We start from the raw sequence: 24,340 nt of genomic DNA on the forward strand, positions 1-24,340 counted from the left end.
TTAGTCTTTGGTCATGTGTAGCTGCCCATTATCACTGCATCTGCTCCAGTGAAGAGGAAAAATCATTGTGCCCGCACATTTCTGTGGTTTTCTAGGAAGCATTTGATGGACAGCAACGTTCAAGAGGTTCTGCATTAATCCAAGCTGCCACAAATGTTCGCGATATCTTATAATGCCAAGATAAAATTCACATCAAAGCCGATTTGGAAATTGTTTAAATCAGTCCTAATTTTATCAAATGGTGAATGTAGCAGCTGACAAGTACACAGACTGGCTCAGCTTCAGTGTTGGTACAGGGTGTCATATCAACTACATCAATTCAGTGTCAAAATGTTCCAGGCTTCTTTATGTCTGCAGTCTTTCTGTCATTCTATCTTTTAATCATCTCATGAATTTTATGTCTCTGTGCTGGCGACAGCTGTGGCCGGAGGCATTCTGTTATCAGGTCGTGCCTTTGTCAGTCTTTCTCATCCTTTTGAACCCAGTATATCTCTTGAACAGCTGGAGGAAAATTTCTTTAAATTTGAAGGCATTCACTCAATGATGAGCTGATTAAAATCTGGTAGTCAGAGGTATTGTGATCTCATATTGGTCCCTAAGTCGTGAAGAGATGGCAGTCCCAAATATCCATTTGTTGTTCAAAGGTCTCTTAGACCTCACATTCATCACCTTTTCATAAATGCTTTTGAACATCTTGTGAGAATATCTTCAAATCTGCCGCACTCAGTTGGATTTATAGAAAATTAGGATGTCAGAGGTCTTGAAGAGACCTTGAGGGGTTGTCTTAAAACTAAACTTTCACTTATCCTCCAGAACCTGGTGGTCAAATGGACTCGATTTCCATCCCAGTCTCATAAAATAGTATCAGGAATATTTTGCAGGAATTTCAGTACCCCAGGATGAACTAATTATATTTCTCAGTTCAGAGGTAAATGCGACCTCATTTGAATCTTTTTTGCCATTTTAATTTTAACCTATTGATATTTTAAAAAATCATGCTATTCTGTCAGAATCATATTTCATAATTTTATCTTATACTAAATTCTAGTTCTCAAAAGAAAAACAAATACAGCCACTGTAGCCTAGAACAACTGAGGGAGTCATTTTGACCCCAAAAGAATTAATGTTAATTAGGGCTGCTCAATTAATCGAATTTTAATCACGATTACAATCTGGGCTTTCAACGATCATTAAAAATGACTGAGCCAATTATTAGCCCCTCCCTCATTTATCCGCGACACCTTATAAACCGGTCCTGGCGCAAAAAAGGTTGGAGACCGCTGATTAAGAGGACCCGAGGGAAGCTTGGAAAGCTCGGAAAGCTAAGCAGAAGTTATTTGGAGAGGAGAGAGTGACTGCCGTTGGTTGAAAACAGAGGTAAAAAAAAACTTCAGTGGTGTTGCACACTATTTTATATTATTTTTTTAAAGTCATTGTTAACCGTTTAAGCCGGTCAGAGCTGCACGCTCCGTTTTGTGTAACTATTTTTAAATCCCTGTAGAACCTGAACCGTGTAAGCTAGCGCAATAATTTGTTTTGCATATGAAACCGGAGGAGTTGTACTTACATCTTATGCCATCAGCTTGTCCTCGGTCACGGTTTCCTTCCACGTATAGCTTTGCAAAAATTGCATAAAAAGCGCTTGCAGGAACAAAACCATAATATTCCAGAAACACGCTTTGCCGATCCGATCAGCTGTTCGTAACACTTCCCACAGTGAAACAGACTTCAGCGCGAACTATCGCATGTCCACCATTTCCTGGCCGAAACCGGAAGTGACGTCATTTTCGCGGAAAATGTATTTTTTTTTTTTTTTTACTTGTAGGCCTTAAAAGCCTATACTGGTCATGTTTGACTTTTCTAAATAGTTTCTGGGATGCGTAGAACTCAAATTGCACTGCTGGAAATAGTTTATTTTGATGCACCTGCTGTTTTTGCATCATAGGCTTGTTTTTTTGTTTTTCCTGCAGTATATAAAAATTGGTGTATCTCCAAAATAAAACTATGAAGACACTCAAACTAAATTTCCTGTTGTTGTAAGCTATTTTTTGCACTTTTTTGCAATTAATGTAGTTACTATGGACTTAATGCATACATATTATTAAAATATGGGCTATAACAGTTGGGCTGAACAATTATGGAAAATAATCTAATTGCGATTTTTTTGCCCCAATATTGCGATTGCGATGCGATATGCGATTATTTTTTTTAAGGTCTTTGTCTTCTGTATTATTAAACAAAGACAAGCAATACATCATATAGTATGGCCAATACTATATTACATTAATTTTAAACTGTTCTTTCCTGGAAGACAGACCTCTGTTATGATGACATGAGGTGATGCATGAATTGATGACTGACATTTTTATTTAACTTCTTCAATCACAACAGTATATTTGAACATACACAATAGTTTATTTTTAGCTTACAAACATCTGAGCATAAAGTGCTGACAAGGAACCCTGGTGTAAACATTAAAATGAAAGTCAGTACAATGTGCAGATTGCAGAAATATACATAAAAAAAATCAGTGGCTTTACCACACTCAGTTTTTCGACATCTGTGAACTACTAGACAGTCATTAAATTAAAAAATAATATTAAATAAATAAAACTAATAAATAAAAAATACACACATCTTACTGATCTCTGCAGTCAGTAACATTACACATAAAGTGCAAACATAATAGCAATTATATAAACACACACACAAACACGCCTTTAAAATTTAAAGGGGGAGAACCAGGCTGTGCAGAGCACCGGGGGAACCATAGCTGAACTGAGCAGACAGTTCAGTGTTTTGAGAAATAATCCAAGGAAATAGAGTAAAAGTAATAGATAGATATGATAGACATGATAGATGTTCACTGATCAGTCTGTTTCATTGTGAGGTTCTGGTTTTAAACAGTCTTTGTTATCATTAATGCTTTAAAAAAAACATTTCCAAAATGTTGTTACAGTACAATAATTTAATTATTTAGATGTATTAACTACTGTCTTGTTTGTTGTACCCTTTTTTAAAAAGTAGATTCTTCAATATATTTACCTTTCGAGACTGTATTGAAATAATCTATATCATTTGTAAAACTAAATAAATTCTCTTAAGTATAATCTTAAATGCTTATTTTCGTCAAATCTTTCCTTAATTAGAATTAATGGAATTATCAACATCTTCAAGAAATGACTTCTTTACCGTGAATGCGACTGTTGCAGGATGGCAGCAAAGTGATCCTCTTGGCAGTTTTGAAATGTGGGCCATTCACCATGCTAATTCACATTGTGAATACAGTAAGCCAAGAAACTTCCCAGCCTGTGATCTCACTTCATTTTGCACACAGCACCTGCAGTTTTCAACTAAAGCAGGACACGGTGAAGCGGGTAGTCGCGCTGTCGTTTGTAACTTCTTATCTGACAGCCCAGTGTGGCTGCTGCTTCTTCTTGTTCCATTACTCTCCTACGCAGAAGGCATTTCAGTTTTATTTCTCAGTCATGCATCTCTTATGCGGCTCAGCAGATATCTTTGTGTTTTAATCAGTCCACACCGACTGTGTAACAGCTCACATTTTACACACAGTAAAGACACGCACCTGCAGCCCAGCCCATAGTCTTATGCTGCAATCCCATTTTCTTCAGTTTTTCATGCATTACTACATTGATTTTCAATCCGGTTTTGAGTGCTGCCAAAATGCAACGCGGTGCCTGAGCACATCCTTTGGTGACACAGGCAGCTGACTGAAGCTGCTATTTTTCCAGCTGAATGCTTTAAATGTAAAGCGGTGGCAATAGGATGTTCCGTTGAATTAGTGGCAACTTCATATAGCTTTGATATGGTGCAAAGAAAGCAAACAAGATGAGATGCACAGGATTACACACTGCATTGTTGTTCAGAGTCTGAAACCAGCATGGCAAGGCAGGACCCTGCCACTACCAATAAAGACAAAATGAGAGATAATTAAGTAATTTTATACACTTCAAGACATCTGCTGAATATGCTGGCTATGAATAGTATCAAAAACGTGACTTTTGTTAAATGGAAAAACTATTTCCGCTGGGTATCAGCTGCAAGCTGCAGGGCCTCTCCAACTAGAACTGTAGCTCACCAAGGCTGTATAGCAGAAATCTTGGAGTCCGTTATTTGTCACAAAGAATGTCACAATAAAAATATTGCAGACTCTTTAAAATCCTGAATTAACAATTGATTTAAGGGCGCCTACAAACGTGGAATACCTCAAATAGAATTTAAATCAATGTTAAAGTTACTTAAAAAGTGGGAAGCGAAGCAGCTGTGGACAACTTCAGCTCATTTCAGCTTTGGTTCTGGTACCACTGGATTTCAGGCAATTACATCCATTCAGTGTCCAGACGTTTGAAGCTTTCTGTACCTGCCTGCTTGCATTACAACATTTTATCACTCTCTTCATAGCTGTCCTGTCCATGTATTTCTTAATTTACTTTCTCAACTTCTTAACTCTTGTCTCCTCCGTCGTATGTCTCTGTACCCACCCCTCCTCCCGGTTTTCACATGTCTGCCGCTTGTCTCTTTTCTCTCCATCTTTCTCCGCTTTTCTATCACTCTCTCTCCTCTGCTGATCCCTCTGGCTGATCCTCAAAGGGAACCGAGAGAGTGAGTGGGACTTAAAAGAGAGAGAAGCGCTGTGCTCTACCCAGCAAGGTCGTCCCTCGCTCGACTGAAACACAGCGAGGAAAAGAGGGAAAAAAAAAAACCACAACACACACACACAACACAGGCAAACGGAGAGCTTTTTCCCTCTCTCTCATTTTCTCTTTCCTCCATCTCTCTACTCTTCTCTCACATCACTCCTGAGTTGTTTGATATCTCACTTTTACTCTCCTTCAGCAGGGGCTCAGATCTGAGTTCCGTGAACGCAAACTCGTAAGCCCCCTGAGCTACAGTGTTATACCTCTTCGTCTATTCCCTCTTCCTCTCTCTTTCTTGCTCTCCCTGTTACCTTTTCTTCCCGTGTCCATCAGTGTAATGTTCTCTGCCTTACAGAGCAGCAATGGGAGAAAAAAAAAGGTTGAAATACCCCGACCAACACCCACATTTTTACCGATAATGTACAGTGTGAGACTGTTGCATCGGCTCCTGTCTCTGATGAGGACCGTTTTGCTTCTTTTTCTGTAGAAATTATTGATTATGAGAAGTAAAAACACGGTTATTCTGTAGGTTCAGAGATGCACCTGGTTAAGATTCAGTCTTCATTTGTTATATAATGTTTTAAGGGAAGCCTAGAAGAAAATATACTGTGAAAAGCATGGTGTCACGCTTTGTGGCTCTTATGCTTTTTCCTCCCTACTCGTTTAAAGTAGCTGTTAAGTGTTAAATAGATGTAGACATTTAGAGCGCGCAAAGGAAAAAAAAGTAAGCTTTGGAGGCGTCTTTACACAGAATCTGTTGTCAAGCCAAATCATGTCTTTAATGACTTGTGTTGTAATGGAGGTCATGGTATGATCAGGCCTAGAAATGCGAGATTCAAGCATCCCAGCGAAACAGAATATTAACGAGTAAACGCAGTAGTATGGTCACTTAGATTAAGTGCGTCAGGTGGGTGTATGCTGGTTTTATAAACAGTCAAATTAAATTCTACTTATTATGCTCATTTCCAGCAGCATATTGTTGTTCTTGGACTCTGTGAGAGTAGATTTTCATGACTCACACTTTTAAAATTTATCTTTTAGTTGTCTCTGAGTTCATGCTCCATCTAAAATAAGGTGTTTTAGCTCCTCCCGCTTTAAGGAACACCCCTCTTTGGTCCTAAACATAAAGGTTAAACATCCTAAACAAACAAGGGAGTAAAATAGCGAGGGCTATGACATCATACAGATCAGGAGTAGAAAAAAAACTCTGTCAGAGTTAATGTTTGGAGCTGTCAGGGATTGCTTGTACATATGTCAGTTGTCCTGTTGTCTCCTTGCAGCATCACTTACAGGGCAGCAGAGGTGGTTATCAACCTTCCAGAATGCCTAACCTTAACCCATGTGCAAAAAACATTTCCTAGCTTTATGGTTGTCTTTGGTTATCTTAGACCTACAGTTCTACTATACAGTCCTTTTGTATGTGTGTGCGCGTGCATGCATGTAAAATATCTCAGTGTCTCTTCTCTGCTCTTCACCTGCCATTCCCACACACAGTGGAGTTTTTCACAGACGGAGACAAAAAAGTTGAGGAGACAACGCTAGGTTTAAAAATTCAGTCCAGCAGTCATACTTATTTCTGTCATCTTATAATGATGGCTCAGTATTGCTCCGCACACTTTACTTTCACAGTGGGGTAAAAGTCCAGGCTCAAACCTGTATTCACGCACCCATGCATGCCCAGAAATGTGTTACAAGTGGTTGTTATATGTGAAGATGCTACATGAATTTATAGGGAGGCAGATTAATTTATTCTGGAATAAAATTTTAGTCTTCTTGTCCTGACAAGCAGGAGAGCCCTACATATAGTATCCACCACTGCAACAATGTACATATGAAGGAAGAAACAGAGGCAGAATGTGTTCTCCTTGAAGGTTCCTTAGAATAAGTCTCACATTAAGTATAGAATGATTTCTGCAGAGAGAACTGCCATTTTTTTCATCTTTTAACTGAAGGCTTTGTTATCCACATGCCCTGAATATCAATTTTATATCGATTTTTAACATTTCTTGTCAGGGTCATGGAAAATTTGTCACATCTTTATTGGCCAAAAGGTATGCAGCTAGGTCCATATATATGATATATTACAATAATAGGAGTGACAGAATCTACATCCTGAGGAAGAAGGAAAGCACTGGTGAATTCAGCAACACAAAATACCTGTGGTGGATGATCGCAGAATCATTTCCATTGTGACAACAGCCAACCAACTGAACAACACTCTCTCCAGGATATAGACGTATCGATATACCACAGTTGCATAAAAAGAAAACTGCATGAAAATAAATACAGAGGGTTCGCTGCAAGGTGTAAGCCACTCCTTAGCTTTAAGAATAGAAAGGATAGGTTGGACTTTGCTAAAAAAAAAAACAAATAGCTGGCACAGATCTGGAAACAGTCTTTGGACAGATGAAACCAAGATCAACAACTACCAGAATAATGGCAAGAAAAAACTAAGACGCGCAACAGCATCCAAAGCATACCGCATCATCTGTAAAACATGGTGGGGGCAGTGTGATGGCTTGGCCGTGCATGGCTGCCAGTGGCACTGGCACACAACTGTCTGTTGATGATGTGACACACGACAGAAGCAGCAGAATAAATCTGATGTGTTCAGAGACATACTGTCTACTCAAATCCAGCTAAATGATTAGGCAGCATTTCATAATACAAATGGACAATGACCTAAAACATACAGCCAAGCAATCCAGGAGTTTATTAAAGCAAAGAAGTGGAATATTCTTGAATGGCCAAGTCAGTCATCTGATCTGAACCCATTTGAGCATGCATTTCTCTTGTTGAAGACTAAACTTCGGGCAGAAAGGCTCACAAACAAATAGCAACTGAAACTCACTGCAGCAAAGGCCTGGCACAGCATGAGTTCATGAGTTCAAGACTTCAAGCTGTCATTTCCAGCAAAGGGTTTTGAACCAAGTATTAGAAATAAACATTTTATTTTCTGTTATTTAATTTGTCAATTACGTAGATATAACACCTGGAATTGATTTGAGGTGTGGTGCTTGAATTTGGAGGATTTAGATGTGAACCCACAACATTCATTTGTCCAATTACTTTTGAACCCCTGAAATAAAAGGATTGTGTTTAAAAAATGCTTTAGATCCTCACTTTTTTTTTTGTTCAACCCACTGAATCAAAGTTGAAAGTCTGCACTTCATTTTTCATTTAAATTCACTGTTTTAATGTACAGAATCAAATTTAGAAAAAAGTTGTCTATGTCCAAAGCTCCCTCACCTTGCAAAGCAGCAGGATTCAAACTTGACTAGACTTGAAAAAAACACTATCAGAAGGGTTTAAGTGTGCACTTAGAAGCAAACTAAAGTCTGTTTAGCACAGTCGGAATCCTATAAAGAACTACTGGCCAATAAGAGCACGGCTACTGGCATGCTTTAGGTGATCAGCCAATTATCAGCCAATTATTTTTGGCCCTTTTCCAAGCAGTTTCCCTTGAAGGACTTCCCGGATGGTTATGCAAAAAATGTGCTGTTTGCATCTTTTAATAAATTCTTCATTGAAAAATGTAGACAGTGAAAACTACATGGAAAATAGCTGTGTGGTCCAATCATTTTCCTGTGTTGAATAAGACTCTGTTTCTGGGAATATGTTTGTTGTTTATCTACAGACTAACTCAAATATATTTAATTCTGAACATAAACTGAATGGGGAAAAAAGCTCAGAAAGAGACTAAGGCCACACAGAGAAATGTAAGACTACATACCAATCAGTCACAACATTAAAACCACCTGCTTACTATTTTATGGATCCTTCTTGGGCTGTCAGAACACCTCAGACTTTCTGGAGCGTGAGCTCAGGCGCTCTTTTGGTGACCTGTGGTATCTGGTAACTGGATTTTTTCAACAAGCTCTTGGTTGCAGTGTTGGGCCCTTTATGTGGGTTCAATATGAGTGGAGGTCTGTGTGGAGGTCTACTTCACACCTTCGTCATGTTTTTCCACCTATTCCAGAGAAGTTTTTGCAGTTTTTCTTTGTGCATTAAACTGTAATTTTCATTCAGGTGTACTGTAGTACTGTAAGGAGATTGTGTTGTGCAGTTTGCACCAACATTAGAGAGTTCTAGTATTTAATATCGCTTTGGAGTCATCATCGAGAGACACGCATCTGCGAAGGCTCTCAGTTCATTCTCATTTTATGTCTCCTTCTCCAACTGTTCCATAACCAGATTCATCGCCCTTTTCATTTTCACTTTTACTTCTCGTTTACCTGATTGTACTGTGCCCATGAGATGAGTTGGATACATCTCTCCTTCCCCCAGAAAACCTGCTGCATTGCATAAAAGAATCGAGTGGGCACCGTCTCTGCCCCCAAACCAGATTTAGGAGCCCAGAAAAATCAACACAGAGAGACAGTTTTAGGCTGCAGTGCACTAATGTTTGTGTATCTGCATTTGCCTTTAGGTGCCTGTGTGTGAGTGTGTTACTGTGTGCGTGTGCGTGCATGCACATACTTTCCTGCCTGCTGATGTGTGTAAGTTTATGTGTGTGGGTGTACAGTTTGTGTGTGTGTGTCTGTGTGTCCCTTCTCCTGGGTCTGTCGAGGTGTTTTATAGTCTTTGAAAATCTTTGCATTTCCATCAGATATTTTTCAAGGTTTTGTGAACATCTTGTCACAGTCAGAAATTGTCAGTCTGATAAAATAAATTCAGCACTAACCCAGCAAACCTACTTGACAGTATAAGATGTCAGTGCAGACACTTCTCTCACTCTCAGCAGCTCCAAGCACTGCCACTTCTTCCCCCTCCTTGTATCCTTGAAGATGTTGTGTTTTTCTATAAGTCTGTGCAAAGCGAGGTTTGTGATGCTACTTCACATGCATTTAAATAACAAGCAAGTACTAACGATTGTTTGTTAGTTCTACATGTATTAATACAACTTTGATGAAGCAGTTTAGAGGAATGAATCACTTTGAATAAATAGGTAAAGGAAATGCTGTCGATGCCATCCATCCGTCCATCAATTCATCCATCTTCTACCACATATCTGGGTCCAGGTCACAGGTGTCCCAAGCCAGCTGAGAGATGTACGCTTTCCATCTTATCCTGGGTCTGTCATCCTTCCATTAGGCATCTTTATCAAATACTCCAGGTGTTTGAACCACCTCACCTATCTCCTTTTGATGTGCAGGAGTAGCATCTCTGAAGCTCTTCCCAAATGGTCGAACTCTTCACCTTATCTCTAAAGCCCAGATGCTCTACGGATTAAGTTCATTTCCACGGCTTGTATCCAGGATCTCATTCTCTCAGTCCTTACCTAACCTAGAGGCATAGGCGAGGGCAGGGATGTGGATTGACGGGAAAATCGACAGCTTCACTTTCACGTTCAGTTCCCTCTTCACCACAGCAGACCAGTACAGCATCTGCATCACTGCCAATGCTGCACCAATCCTTCTGTCAGTCTCCACTCTCCCCTCACTTATTAAAAAAGACCTTGAGATACTTGAACTGAGCCAGAGTGAGAACTCCGCCCTTTTTTCCAATGAGATAAACTGCCTCAGAATGAAAGCATTTATTCTCAACCCAGCCTCTTCATAATCAGATGCAAACCACCTCAGTGTGATCTGGAGGTCACCAACTGATGAAGCTAGAACAACTGAATCGTCTGTAAACAGCAGAGAGGTTATCCTGAGGTCACCAAACCAGAAACGCTGCCGTTTGCCTGCACGAAGAAATCCCGTCCAAAACAAATGATGAACAGAATCTTGTAGATGCATGAAAGAAAAAGAAAAAATTAGCAAGATCACATACAGAAAAATATTAACATGCTTATTTCCCAACATTTGGTGAATGTTAAAACATCATTATTGTAAAAAATTATTTTAACACAAATGAATTGAAGCTAGAAAATATCAAAATGTAGTGAAAAAGGGAGAACTTTCAGAGGATATATATATAAATTGTTTTGACCGGTCAAATACACTATGAGTTTTCTCCGGTGAATTATCAGATACCAGATACTGATAGCAGTGCTTTTGTCATTATTCTGTCTCTCTGCAATTTTGTGTTTCTTCAATCAGATCTCCAAAAACTGTTTAAAATGTAGGTTTAAAGCTTTCTTTTTCTTTTTCCCCTTCAGGTAAAAAAAGAAATGTAGAAATAATTCAGAAATATCAGCTAAGTTGAGGATGTGTGGGTGTTTGGTCACATTTGATTAGCACTAGCCTGGCAAAAACAAGACTCTCCCACAGCTGTCATCAGACCAGCATGCAGACGTGAAGCCAAAATATCGTTTAGTGACTGAAATGGCAAAGTGAGGTCATTTATGAACCCATTCGATTTTATACTTTTTTAATACTTACATTTTTGAGTTGTATCTGTTTCTTTGCCACGTGACCAGGAATCAAATGAAACAAAAGTAGACTCTAAAATCCAAAATTTCAAAATAGTTAATTCCTCAAATTTATGTTAAACATTTAAGAAAAAAAAAGTTAATTTAAAAATTATTGTTATTATATTTTTTTAAATTATTTTTAATTAAAAAAAAGTCTTCTTCTGCCTTCTTTCAACCGTGAGATTATTGTGCAGTCAACTTTCCTGTTTGTCCTTGACTATGGAGATACTATGTGTGTATTATCACACTGCCCGAGCAACACTACAGCAGTTAATCTCCTGTATCAAAGTGCACTACACTTTATCATTGACACATTTTATATTCATCATTTTCACTATATTTGAAGGTTTATAGAGATTTTAAAGTCATTCCACCTTTTCACTCAAAGAACACTGCTATTGAAGCTTTATCATTCATCTCTCCCCTCATTGAAATCATGTAACAGCAATTCTTGATCCAGGAAATACTTAGAAATCTTACAGACGCGCCTTGGGTACATGTTGTTTCATTCGTTGTTCAAATAAACTCAGGAGTGTCCTACACTCCCCTTGGAGATCTTAGATATTCACTATGTTTTATAGGATTCTTTCAAGTGTTCTAATGTCTTTGTTTATTGTGTCATTGTCCTCATTTAATGAGACACAACAGTAAGAGAGTTTAGTTGCAATTAGACTGCTTGATTAAATAAAAATTTCGTAATCTTTTCTTACAGTAGAAGTGGTAAAGTGACATTTGTGTAACTTTCGTTAGTGAATGAGAGCACAGTTATAAAGAGAGCTGTCCGTTTAAAGTCAAAGTGCAGTGAGTTCACCTTTACAACCTGCAGGTGTGCTAAGTTGAGTTCACTGGAGCACTGCACAGGGCCTCATTCACAAACAGTGCATGTGCTTAAATCATGTTTATGAAAGCACAAATCTGAGGATCATTTGTTTGTACTGTGCATACAGATTTAGAACTGCCTCAGACCGGATGCACGCACAAATCATGGCGGCCAGACTGTCAGTTGAAAATATAAACATCTTCTCAGTAAAGAGCAGCAAGACTGCAAACACCACCATAAAATTTGTTAATGTCAGCTAAAAATAGAAATTGATAAAAATGAAAGACTTATTGATAATTTATGGAAGTGTCAGACATTCGCTTGATGAATCAAATTTGTCCTTTTTTTTTAAATTTATAGAGACGATCTCAGAAATTCAGAGTAAACTATTCATGGAAAAAATAAAAATCTGCAAACACAGTGCTCTCAAAAGCCCAAAAGAGACTTCACGAGCAAATAAAAGCATAGCACATGCATATAAAAACCATTTATCTAACAAAGGCTTACATCATTGCTGTACTCATCATTTGAACTATTTTATGGATGATTTTCAGTCTCTGCTTTTTTTTAATCTGACCTTACCCAGATGGATGCTAAAGCTGACAATATTTAGCCACGATGGTTGCCCTCTGTGGCTGCTGTGGGCCAAAGGTGCCTTGTCAGGTCACAGTGGAAAAGTAGGACCTTGGATAGTTCAAGCGGCAGACTCCTCTGGGCCTCAGATGACTTTCCAGGCTTTAGGAAATGAAGAAGGCAATCAAAATGGAAATGTTACTGCTTTGAAACTACATTTGAATCTCAAAAGAGTCCTTCTTGGCCTCATCTTTCACTTTGATAATGAATCATAGCTGCCCTCTTTCCAGTTGAGCTTTTATCCAACACTGTCACTGCACTGCCATACACACCCTATCTCCCTCACACACACACACACACACACACACACACACACACACACACACACACACACACACACACACACACACACACAAACAAACCAAGCTTCGTCACCATCCACCTGAGTCACAGAAGATAATCTCTCTGGTTGATGAAGTCACAGGCAGCCCCGTCGCTGTACTGCATGTTTACATGACTGCATGTACACAATCCACTGTAAATATGTCATACAGTGGGTTCCATTGCTCAGAGGGTTTGTGTTAGGCAGCATGTCTCCGTGATGACTCCAGTATGTGTGGGTAGTGTTGAGAGTGGAGTCACCAGTGAAGACAGAAGCGGGGACTCTTCAGGGTGCCACTTTGAAAGTAAAACACCATTATGTCTCGATTCTGAGCCCACCCACAGCATGCTCATGTTAAAGCACTTTAAAGCTGGAAGCCTGATAGCACAGACATGTTATTAAAGTGACAGAACCGTATCGGGAACATTTTTCTAACCTATTTTTTACTCGAGATGAGACCCAGATTGAAAAAGTTTCATATCATATCACTTTGGTCAGTGTTTTCTCACCCCACCAGGGGATCTCCGCTGACATAACACATAAAGGTCAGCCCACTAATCAGGGGGAGTTCTCAGCCTGTGAACACTTTATTTCACATGAGGCTTGTCTGTGAAAATGATCCATAAAGGTTATTACAGAGTTTTTAACAGGAAGTTTTTGGTATAAACTAAGGCAGCTCAAAGGTTCCCAGGTGGGAAAAGTCAAAATAAAAGTTGCTATTATAGTCTAGATATGCTCTTGATACTTGATGCAGGTAAAGCCCTGCGACCAGAATTGGCAGAGGAAAGACTTGATGGCTTTGGAATATATGAAGGAGGGTGTAGCTTTTAAACTTGTGACTGTATTTCCAGTTACCACTTATAACACTTTTACAATTTTTCCTACTGGTAAAGACCGCTTTCATTCATATTAGACCAAAGTAATAAAGAAATAGATAAACAGTTAAATGACAGAGAAGTTCCTGTTTGTTTGTTTTACAATGGGGCCACAATAAAAATAAAAAAAAATAAATGCAAATTTTCTGTGAAGTAATAAAAACTTTTTTAATCGCAGGATCATCTAGGCATTGAGAGAAATTAATCCTTTCTGTAATTTTGCACATTTATTTATTTGTTGGTAGATTTCTTTCATGTACTACAGCAGTATTTCATATAGAATAGAATTTAGGATAATAATATAGAAGAACTGTGACATATTGTTAAAATTGCATTGCTTTTTCTTATATTAATTGGGTTTAAATGTGTATTTAAACATCTTTACACTGACAGAAAGGAGAGTTTTGCTGGTTTAGCCCACTTAAGATGAAAGTGGGCTGTATGTGGCCCACAATGTAAAATGAGTTACATATTGATTTCTGGAAGTTCTGGGCAAATTTTCTAGATTTTTAATTTTGTGCATGTGTGTTCTTGATTTGTCAGGTGATTTAGCTTTTTAGCTTTTGTTTAATGGTACCTTGGTGAGCTATTTTGATTTGTGATATTCTATTTTAGGCCCCAGTTACTCAAGACAAACCTTGTGATTGGTTGGCTATCCCCTGGTAAACACGTGCTGCTAGGCAGAAATGTGTATTTCCCCAAGTGGTTGGCAAATGGTTGATGGAGGCTGACATTAGGTGAAGTCAGCCACAAAGAGGCTTATGGTACTGCACTAAAAACCTCCTTGCTTTTGCTTTTGTTGCTAGCTGATAGCAAACTACACAAGCTAGAAACAGGGACCCTTGCCTTCAAAGTAAAAGTTGCAACTTTTGACAAACATCAGTTGTTGCAACTTTTACAGTCTCTGTTTCTGATTTTCATCACACTTTTTGCACTTTTCACTACTGCTCTTGAGCAGTTGTTACTGTTTACAGACAAGACATTTTCTATGCAAGCTAGAGGAAGTTACATCAGTGACCAAAGTGATTGCAAGAATGTCTTTTTATGTGGCACCTTCTTTGCGATGGGGTTCACCTTGTGACAGCCAGAAACCACTCCCCACGCAGTCAAAGAGACAGCCAGGGAGTTGCCAAATAGTTTCTAGGCCCACGTGACTGAGGCAACACTGAGCAACACCACTGCTATTTAGGTTTTCAGCTTATATTGCTTTGGTTGGTTTAACGCAGGAAGTTATCTACTTTTAGGATAAATAAAATAAACCTGATCTTATATAAGCAGGTTTTTTTTGATCTTGTGAGCACTAAAATTAAACTTGTGGCTCTACCTATTCATGTAGATAAGAGCTTTAAGGTGACCGTACAAATAACTGTGCATATGCATTGCAAAATAGCTGATAAGTGCCGAGATTTGCTTCTAAGAGGACTTCTGAGCCACTGCCTTTCAGCATTTTTCTTTAATCTCTCTTTTGTCCACTAAATGTCTCACTGTGTATATTTTAAGTTTTAAGCTACTGAATGAAAGGAAATTTCCAGAGTCTAAATTATATTTTGAAGGTTCTTACTCCATTTCAGAGTGACTAGTGGTTTTAGTATGGCAATCCAGTTTAACTTTGAGTAGCTGGGCAGACATTGAAATTTCAGTTTCTTCTCTGTCGATAGCCCTATTAGCACAGGGCCAACATTGTCTGGGGACCACTAGTCGTTTGTAGTAATTGTGGAGGTTAATTCTGTAAAAATCTGACATGTCCATAATTTGTAAATCTCGTTCCTCGAGCTTCTCATGTATACTGAAGTTTTGCATATTGGAAGACCTTGTTGTTAATGTTAATGGAAGAACCAACCTCTAATCAGCTTCCATTCAAATGATTGTTCCCGGGGTAAAACCGCTGAAATCCAAAATGCATCTCATTTGTTCCGATGAATGACGAACACACCACCATCTATTTTGTGCCTCTGTCCGCATTTCCATCTGAATGATATGGAGCTATTCTTAGATCTGTGGGAGGATAGATGGGCACCATTTAGGTTTTCACTTTCAAAGCCTTCTTCTCTCCTCGTTGCTGTAAGCCATTTTCAGTCGACCATTTGTTGGTGCACTGCGAAACGCACAGGCTAATGCTAATTATGTGCACAAAGCCTACTGTAAATGGTGGCTTTGGAGTTCTTGAGAAAAGGATTTTGACAATGAAAATGGCTTCATGACATGCATTGCTTCTCAGTGAATAGGACCTCATTAATATTCAGCCGAGCATCTGTTTCATAAAGCAGATTTGAATCTTTCTGGCTGGGTGTGATTCTTATCTTTAGCCACTTGTAACTCCTGTATGTGATATGATGAGCTGTCATGAGAATGTGTTTATCTAAATGCATCTCTAACACTGTACGGAGTCAGGAGGTGCAGTCATTTTTAGCCTTTTCCTAACCTCTGTTAAGACCATTTTTCTCATAAAAATTTATAGGTCTTGGTCATGACAGTAAGGTTAGCTGCATCATGAGGTGCTCCACCTTTCCTCCTTACTACTCCCACAGCCTTTCGTTGTATCTGGAAATTCTACAGTTTTGCAATTCTTGTGTATTTGTCGCTGCTTTTCAGCTTGTAACAATGAGAGAATGTGGAAAATATTTCTCATCTGGGAAGATGTGAATGATGTAACGGAATTGGTGCGGTCATCATTTTTGACTATGTGAGCATATGTGACTGACATTTACCATAGGCTACATTCACACTGCAGAACATCAGGTTGTTGTTGTTTTCTTTTGGCATTACAATCGTATTTTTAACATGAGGTATAGCAAATGCCGTATAATTTGTGAGCAGATGACAGTAATGTCAGTAAGAAAGGAAAGCTACTTCTTAGTTATCCCCGCTTTCTTGTCTATCCCCAACTGACTGTCCAGTAAAGGATGAAAATGCCCAAAAAATGTCCCTTAACACCAGCTACACTTTACATTTGAGCTGGCTAGCTCTGAGTAGCAACCCTGTCTCATCAGTGCTGTAAACCAAAGGACACCTTGTGTACAACCGAGACAAAGTGGCATTATGTTACGCCCTGGAAATAACAGCTTGTTGGTGTCTGCATCAGTCACGCTTAACCTGATAAACTACCACTTCTGCATCACTTTTAAAAGGACATAACGACCTTTCTAAATGTCCTGTGACTGCTCTGCTATAATGAGGGATGAACTAAAAATAGACAACAAATCCCCCCTCTATGTATCTTTAAAAAAGCATTAAAAGTCAATAAGCAGATTCTTAAGACCTTTAACCCATCCTCAGGGTATTCCCTCTGTTTTCCCCCAGATCAGGAAAAAAAAACTGAGGGAGTGACTACTCCAGTTGGTTAGTCACTGGAGAGCTGCAGCAGCAGATTTCCTGATTAAGCAAGCATGAGCTAATCACTAATGGAGCTGTGGTGGAGGATTAAATCAGGAGGACGTCAAAAATAATGATTGAACAAGTGAAGGAGAATGAAGAGGATGCCACAGGCTCGATTTGCTCTTTTTTGTGTGTGTGAGACAATTTCAGGTGCACAGGAGCAAATAATTTTGTGCTTCATACTGGTTAACCTTCTGTAACGTGAAGTGGTCACATGTGGCTTGTTTCAAAGTCTTCACTTTATTTGAACTTCAATTGAAATGTGTTTTGGGATTTAAAATAATAAGAAAAATATGTAACACGATAAATAACGTGCAGCTTTAATGTGAATTTCCAGACTGACTGTTATTTTTTTTCTTTTCCCATCAGTGCTCTGGGAGGCTCCTCAGCATTACATATACCAGCATTTCCCAGTGGAGGATGCTTAATTGATTACGTCCCTCAAGTGTGTCAGTTACTCACCAACAAGGTAAAAGTGTTCACCACACATCCCATTAGTGCTGCTAGATGTTCTTTGTGCTTATGTATTGTTTTACATTATTTGTAACCCTTAATGTCTTTGTATTTTAAGATCAAAATTCTATACTCTGTGTGTGGGTGTGTGACAGGTATATGACTCATTTATTGCATATTTGTAAGGCTTAGTGCAGCAAAGCATTCATCCACTGATGTCAAGCTGTGTGTACATGTGTGTGCATGTGTGTGTGTTCATGCACGTGTGTCTGGCATCTGCCAGCGTGGGCGTACTGGCCAACCTCCATAGGCTGTCTGAGGGCTCCTTGGCCTCCGCAGGTTGACAAGTAGATATGCAGCGTGGACGCAATGTAATGCCACTTCCCTCAAGGCAAATGCCCATCCCCCCACAGCCTCTCAGACAAGCGCACAAATAATGCACACAGGCATACCCTCTATCTCTTCCTGTTCACCTGGAATCTCACCAGCATACTATCTGGAACGTTTACATCCTTTGATGACCCCCATGTCTTCAGTTGTTTAAGTCACAGCCGCCCATCCCACTTCCCTGAAAGAGGTCACAGCCTTTGCTTGGAAATGGAGTCTTATTCATAATGTAATTATCCCTTTTTTAGAAAGCAAGTTTAAAAGGACTTAGGGCAAGACATTTGCTGCTTTACTTTACCCAAGCAGCGACCTTCTGAAGCCAAAAAATAAAGCCAGTGTGAAACTGCAATTCCTCTAAAATACACTAAAGAACAACAGTAAATAAGTTTACAGCCTGGTACTAAAGCGCTTTTAGTATAGTGTATAGTTAATTTTCCCATCATAACAACTGAATATTTAAATTATTCACATGTTAAAATCCTATAATTATACAACATATAGGCTGCAGACACAGGTAGCTGTAGATGGTAGCTCTCGGCTTCAGTTAATTGGAGTAAATGAACTGACACCTTGACCCTGTTCATTCTAGCACCGCATTTTGAAACATTTTAATGGAATAATCTGACATATAATATGGCTTTCCATGCAGCTAACTGTACAGACTGTCCACGAAGGCTGTGTTCTAATTTTAATAAGTTCTAATATTTTATTATTAGTTTGTTATTTTACGGCAAAGAAGAATCTTGTTAGCTCTTCCACAGATATCACTTTTTATTCGTTATTTGAACACATTTAAATCTGTTCAAATGCAGTGTGTAAGTGTTATTTTCTTCAAACATCAAATAAAACTAACATAAAATGTTATATGGCTTCATTAAAAATCACTTGATTCTGAAGGGATCAGGTGAACAATTTTAGATAAATGAAAGGATTAAAAGTAAAGGGGGACCCAGAATAGATCCCTGCGGAATGCCATAAAACACGGGAGCAGTGGAGGAAAGAGGCATAAGAGATAAGAAAATGTTATAGGTGAAAAAAGCACCCAATTCCAAAACACGAGTCAATACGAGCATTGTTTTTCCAACAACCACTTTGTGACTAGAAAACAGAGCTGTGTCTTATTCAAAATGGGCTGAAGTTGATAGCAGAGACACAAAGCACAATTTATATATATTGTCTGTAAATGTTTTCCACTTTTTTTAACTGAAGCCAACAATCATGGTAAAGGGAAAAAAAATACATTGTTCTAACATCTCAGCTTCTCACAGTCTTTTCAAGGGCAAGCTGTTCAGTTATTTTATGTTTTTAACACATCACTTATTTACTCCCACTTATTCCAGATGTGAGGATTGTATCGACAGAGCTATACTGTCACATACCTCAGCTGTGAGTGTGACAGCTGATTCCGCTGGTTGATGCCAGCACCTGGTGTCTGCACCGCTCAAAATATTGCTCATGAAAATCCACTGCTGAGCCTAATAGGCTCTGTGAAATGTATACGTGTGATTAACTCAATCAATTTCAATAAGATAATCTTTAGTTGCTGTTCGTATTTTTTGACACGATGGTGATAATTAGATTGAGAGACTGACACAGAGTATCTAATTATGGAAAGAGTGTAATAAAATGTTTCGAGTGTCTGCTTCAGCTCCACTCCCCATTTTTCAGGTGTCTCTTTACGTGTTAAAGATCATTGTTCGTCTCTTGTGAGAGCACTTGTGTTTCTGCAAAAGGGCCTGTTCACATCTATTGCATTCTGTTTCAACATATATGTTAACAGGGTCATGATTACAACACACATTAATGGCTGCTATATACTGTCAGCCTCCACACCATACTACACCCTGTGCTTCGTCATCTTCAATGTTCTTGAATTAAAAATGAAAGAAAAATACACCTTCTTTCATTTCTTAGGTTTTACATATCAGGACATAATAGAAAGAATCTCGAGTCTTAAAATAATTTAAATACAACCTCAGATGAACAGCAGCATATTGATATTTTACACTATATCATTGTTTATGTAACATAAGCTAAAGAAGCATTGCGTGGGAAAACGAAGTACACCCCATGGTTCAGTAGGTTGTATGACTAACTTTAGAAGTAAAAACTTGAGGTAACGGTTTCCTTAATGACTTTATCTGTTTCTCATAGTGTTGAGGTTCAATTTTGGTGTTCTTTACAATTTCACTTTAGTTGGTTTAGGTTTGTGGGCATTTGCTTATGTATTCTATGAGTAATATATGTAGCTCTTGGGTTTTTTTTAACTGATTCCTGAGCATTCCACAATGAAACGGGTGAATTGTCTGGAATGTCAATATTTCTTCAGTCAACTATGACTGTATCAAAAAAAAAAAGTAACAAAAAAATAAATAAATAAATAAATTCCTTTTTTTTTAATCACATTTATTGATTGATAGTCCTAAAACGTGTAAGTGATACTTGAAAAGGTTTCATATACAAACTTTTACATTTTAGACATTGGCGAAGCGTAACTTTCAGGCACAGGATGAATGTGAACGTAAACATCAGTGCTTCAGTCCCAATAAAACTGTATTAACACTGAAACAGTGGCGGTAGCACTAGCCCAGAGAGTGCCCATCGCATGAATCATCAGGCTGATTAATCTACACAGTGACTTCTTCACTTTATACGAAGAAGAAAGAAATGAGCTGTGCGAGTACATTTCCCAGCAGCTTGAGTAGACGGCAAATTCAAGAGTGAGTCACGATATTTCTAATATGTGGACACGTTTTTATAAATTGTGTGCACTTATTTCTGTCACTGACACATCATAATCAGATCTTAATTATTCCTAAGTGGAAATTAATGTATATGGGTGTATTGCCTTCAAGTGATCATTTTTTATGTGCACCTTTTATTGTTGTAGTTGGCCTGTGGGGTTATGCGGTAGGCCGCCATGGTTTGGGAGTGGTAATTGTGGATGCTCAGTGGATAGTTTAAGGCTGGATGAACACTTGTCATGTTTCTCATGGACTTCTCCAGCAGTTTTTACAATGAGGAGAGTCTTGCTGAGAGAGACCACTGCCGTGGGGGGTAGCATTGCTTGGTCTACAGCAATATGTAGGAGGGTAATCTAGTCAAAGTAACATCCATGTGAATCCCAGGACAAAAGGTTTCCCAATTTCCAGTTTGCCAGACCTGTTTTGGATACTTTGTGTTTCATTTTTGTGCTCATTAAATTTTTGTTAGATTTTTATATATTGTTTTATCAAACTGTGTATTTATTCATCTTTAAGCTATTTTGCTGTAGGTTGGTTGGTAGTGGGGTTTTTCTCCTGTTTCATGTAGTTTCCTATTGTGGTTTAGCCCATTTTAATTTAGTTTTTGTATAAAAATATTACATTTAGTCTAGTTTTAACTGTTTCAGTTTTTATTTCTATTATTGGGCTATGGGTGATATTTGTCAGATGGTAAGACCTAAGAAGTTCAGAACAGTAGCCTAATGTAATGCAATACAACCACAAAAACCCGAATCACAGTGTAAAAACAAAGATTAAAAATGAGCCTTATCAGGCTGGCTATGTTGGCAAATTTGGCTCACCCAATTGGCATTTCTTGTGTAGTTTACAGGCTTTCACATCTAGTTTTATGTTAGCTGTAATAACAGCGGTTTGTAAATAAGTATTTGTGTGTGTATATTTAGATCTACTTGTGGAACTTGGGGAATCAAAAGTCATTGATGTTCAAAATCAATTTGCAGTCAAATATCAGATCAGTCACACTTTAAGAAAGCTGGGGGTGGTGTGAATGTGTGACAGGCAGAGAAGTGATTTCTTAATAATGCTGCAATAAGCACTTCCGGCGTTATTGCATCACTCTCCCCACAGACACCTGCACAAACACAATAAATGGATGTGCGGGTGTCATGGGTGCGGGCAGGTTTGAATACCTGCAAAACAAGATCACCTTTCTTGCATCACTCAAACCTCCAGGCAGCCAATGGAACGACTTGGCTGCGAGTCGTACATTGAGTGGGGGCAGGAAATCCTTTCTCAGTATGGGTGTGAAAGTGCAGTGATCCACACTTCCCTTAAAACACACACACACACACACACACACTCTCACACACACACACACACACACACACACACACACACACACACACACACAGTGTAACTACATAAACAGCTTATTGAGTATGTGGCCTTGCAGCTTTTGAGAAAGCTAAATTGCCGCCTCCACCGTTTCATGTAAACATAATCGAACAGGAGGCTGAGTCACAATGTGTGCCTGTCTTTATGAGTTCTTGCAGAGATCACACACATACCACTGTGTGTTTGAAAGATTACTACTTTCACAAAACGTTGCCATTCATACAACGTTGATGAGTAATCACAAATATTCAGTAGCAGTGGATAACACCATCTCCAGCTTAATCATGATACATCCTGTCCTCAAAGGAACCATGCACTTTTACTACAGGCTTTTGACTGCTTAGGGTTGAGACGAGTAATTGGTTGACTTTTTTTTGTCGTCACATTTTACTGACACCGATACAACCTCGCGTAATAATAATTGTTTTGGTTCACCCTTCAAAAATATACTAGCTAAAAAAAACAGAAACTTACGTTTGAACAAAATTTACCAACCTACACTACAATAAATGTGCAGACAAGATGTTCAATATGAGGTATGACCTCCTCTGGCCATGTTGGAAGCACCTGTCACCTGTTTAGGCATGGACTCCACAGTAATTGCTCTCCATTCCTGGATGAGTGCAGCCTGCAGCTGTGCCACGGTCATTAATTGGGGCTGCCTCTGATGAATACATCGACCTAACATGTCCCAGGCATGTTCAGTAGGAGACATTTTGAGACTAAATGCTAGCCAAGGAAGTGTCTGGATTTGGTCCTGATTCCAGAAAGGCCAGCACTACTTTGGCAGTGCGGGGGTGGGCATTGTCAAGCTGAAACAGCTGCTAGGCGGAGTGATGCCGCAAGTACAGTTGGAGCATCTCGTCTCAGTACCTCTGTGCAATCAGGTTTCCACCAAGTGGAAGCAGATAAGAGATGGTGCTGTCGTGGGCAAGGCTGCAGCAACAGCTCGGGCACACATGCCAGAATCCAGCATGCCAGTACCACTCCCTCAGTGAACGTCAGTCAGTTGCAGCATTTTGTGCATACAATGTTTGTGTGTTCTGAGATCACTGGCTTGAGAATGTGGTAAATTAAACCACTCCTGTGGTGTACAAGTGAGTCCATTTATGTTCAGTAAACAAATTGCCAATCCCTCTATTGACTAAAAGCAGTCAACCAAAACTGAAAACGATTCACAGAATATGTTTGGGCTTTTCTGAGAGATTAAGGTGACGTTCTAAGAAATGGATTTAAAACAAATATTGAAAGCGTTTTTTCAGTAATGCAGTATTAACACAGAAGAAATAACAGCATTCACTATCTAGAAGCACTGTTTCACAGCACAGAGTCTGAAATATGTCACACAATTAGCCTTAAAGTGAGCACTGCAGCATTTTATATGAAAAACAGAAAAGGCTGTTTAGTCAGGAAAAGAACGTCACATTATATAAAAATGGAGACTAGAATGAGGAAATTGTTGAGGGTTTTTTCTTGTTACGTTTGACAGACTATGTCAAACTCTCTATGGCTGAGAGCTGTTAACAACGGCTTATTTAGTTCTCAAGTGGTAAGCTGAAGACTTCTGTGACATTTCAATACTCTTGTACAAAGACTGCGTGTAATATTACTTTTTTGCTCAGAGCAAATAACACGTTCGCTTTTCTTAATGTTGGTCTTTCTCTGCCACGGCATTGTTTATGTTCTGGCTGCTCTGAACAGTCCAATGCCAAATGCAGTTAATGCAAGTGATAAGACTGGGAGCAATAAAAACGATGTTGCTAATAAGTGTTGAAAACAGGTTATGGCTGAGGTTGAATGTTTATCTACCAGTCAAGTGATGATGAAACAGCCTTATGTTGGTTTCTGCGCATCTTAATAAACATGAGCCCCAAAATCTATTGGTCATTCTATGCACCTCCAGCTACAGACTCCACAAATAATGCTTCACAAAACACTATTAGGCCAACTAAGATATCAGTGAGGTCATTAAGCTCAAGATCAGGACTTTTTTTGAAGCAGGAAATCCAAAACATATACCCAAATGTTAATGGCTATCCTCTTATTTCTTTATTAGGCTTAGGCACTTTTTTTTTTTAAATATTCACCTGACCATAGGCCTTAGGTCATAGTTGTTGAAGTCCAGCTTCACCAACCCTCCAGACATCGCTGACAGTAGTTTTTTGACTTTGTTTAGATCCAGACTTGAAGCATTACTGTACCTTTTTTGGTTTATTTTTTAAGAAAAACTCCAGTTAGAGGGTGGTGTATTTTATTTTTTGTTGGTGTATCTTATTTTATTTTTTTGTCAAGCACCTTGGTATGCCCTTGGTTTTTTAGTGGGCTTTATAAATAAAGTTTA

General features: G+C 38.8%; 1 protein-coding gene across 1 annotated transcript in view; it reads left to right on the forward strand.

Moving 5' to 3' along the window:
• Positions 1–24,340, forward strand: part of babam2 (BRISC and BRCA1 A complex member 2) — a 125,713-nt gene that overhangs the window by 95,045 nt on the left and 6,328 nt on the right. Inside the window, exon 8 of the mRNA XM_005946261.3 lies at positions 17,411–17,510. Within this exon, the coding sequence (XP_005946323.1) occupies positions 17,411–17,510 (100 nt within the window). The remainder of the gene's footprint in view (positions 1–17,410; positions 17,511–24,340) is intronic.

This window comes from Haplochromis burtoni, unplaced genomic scaffold (genome assembly GCF_018398535.1).
Source record: "Haplochromis burtoni strain Fernald_Lab_line unplaced genomic scaffold, NCSU_Asbu1 Contig_478, whole genome shotgun sequence".
NCBI lineage: Eukaryota > Metazoa > Chordata > Actinopteri > Cichliformes > Cichlidae > Haplochromis > Haplochromis burtoni.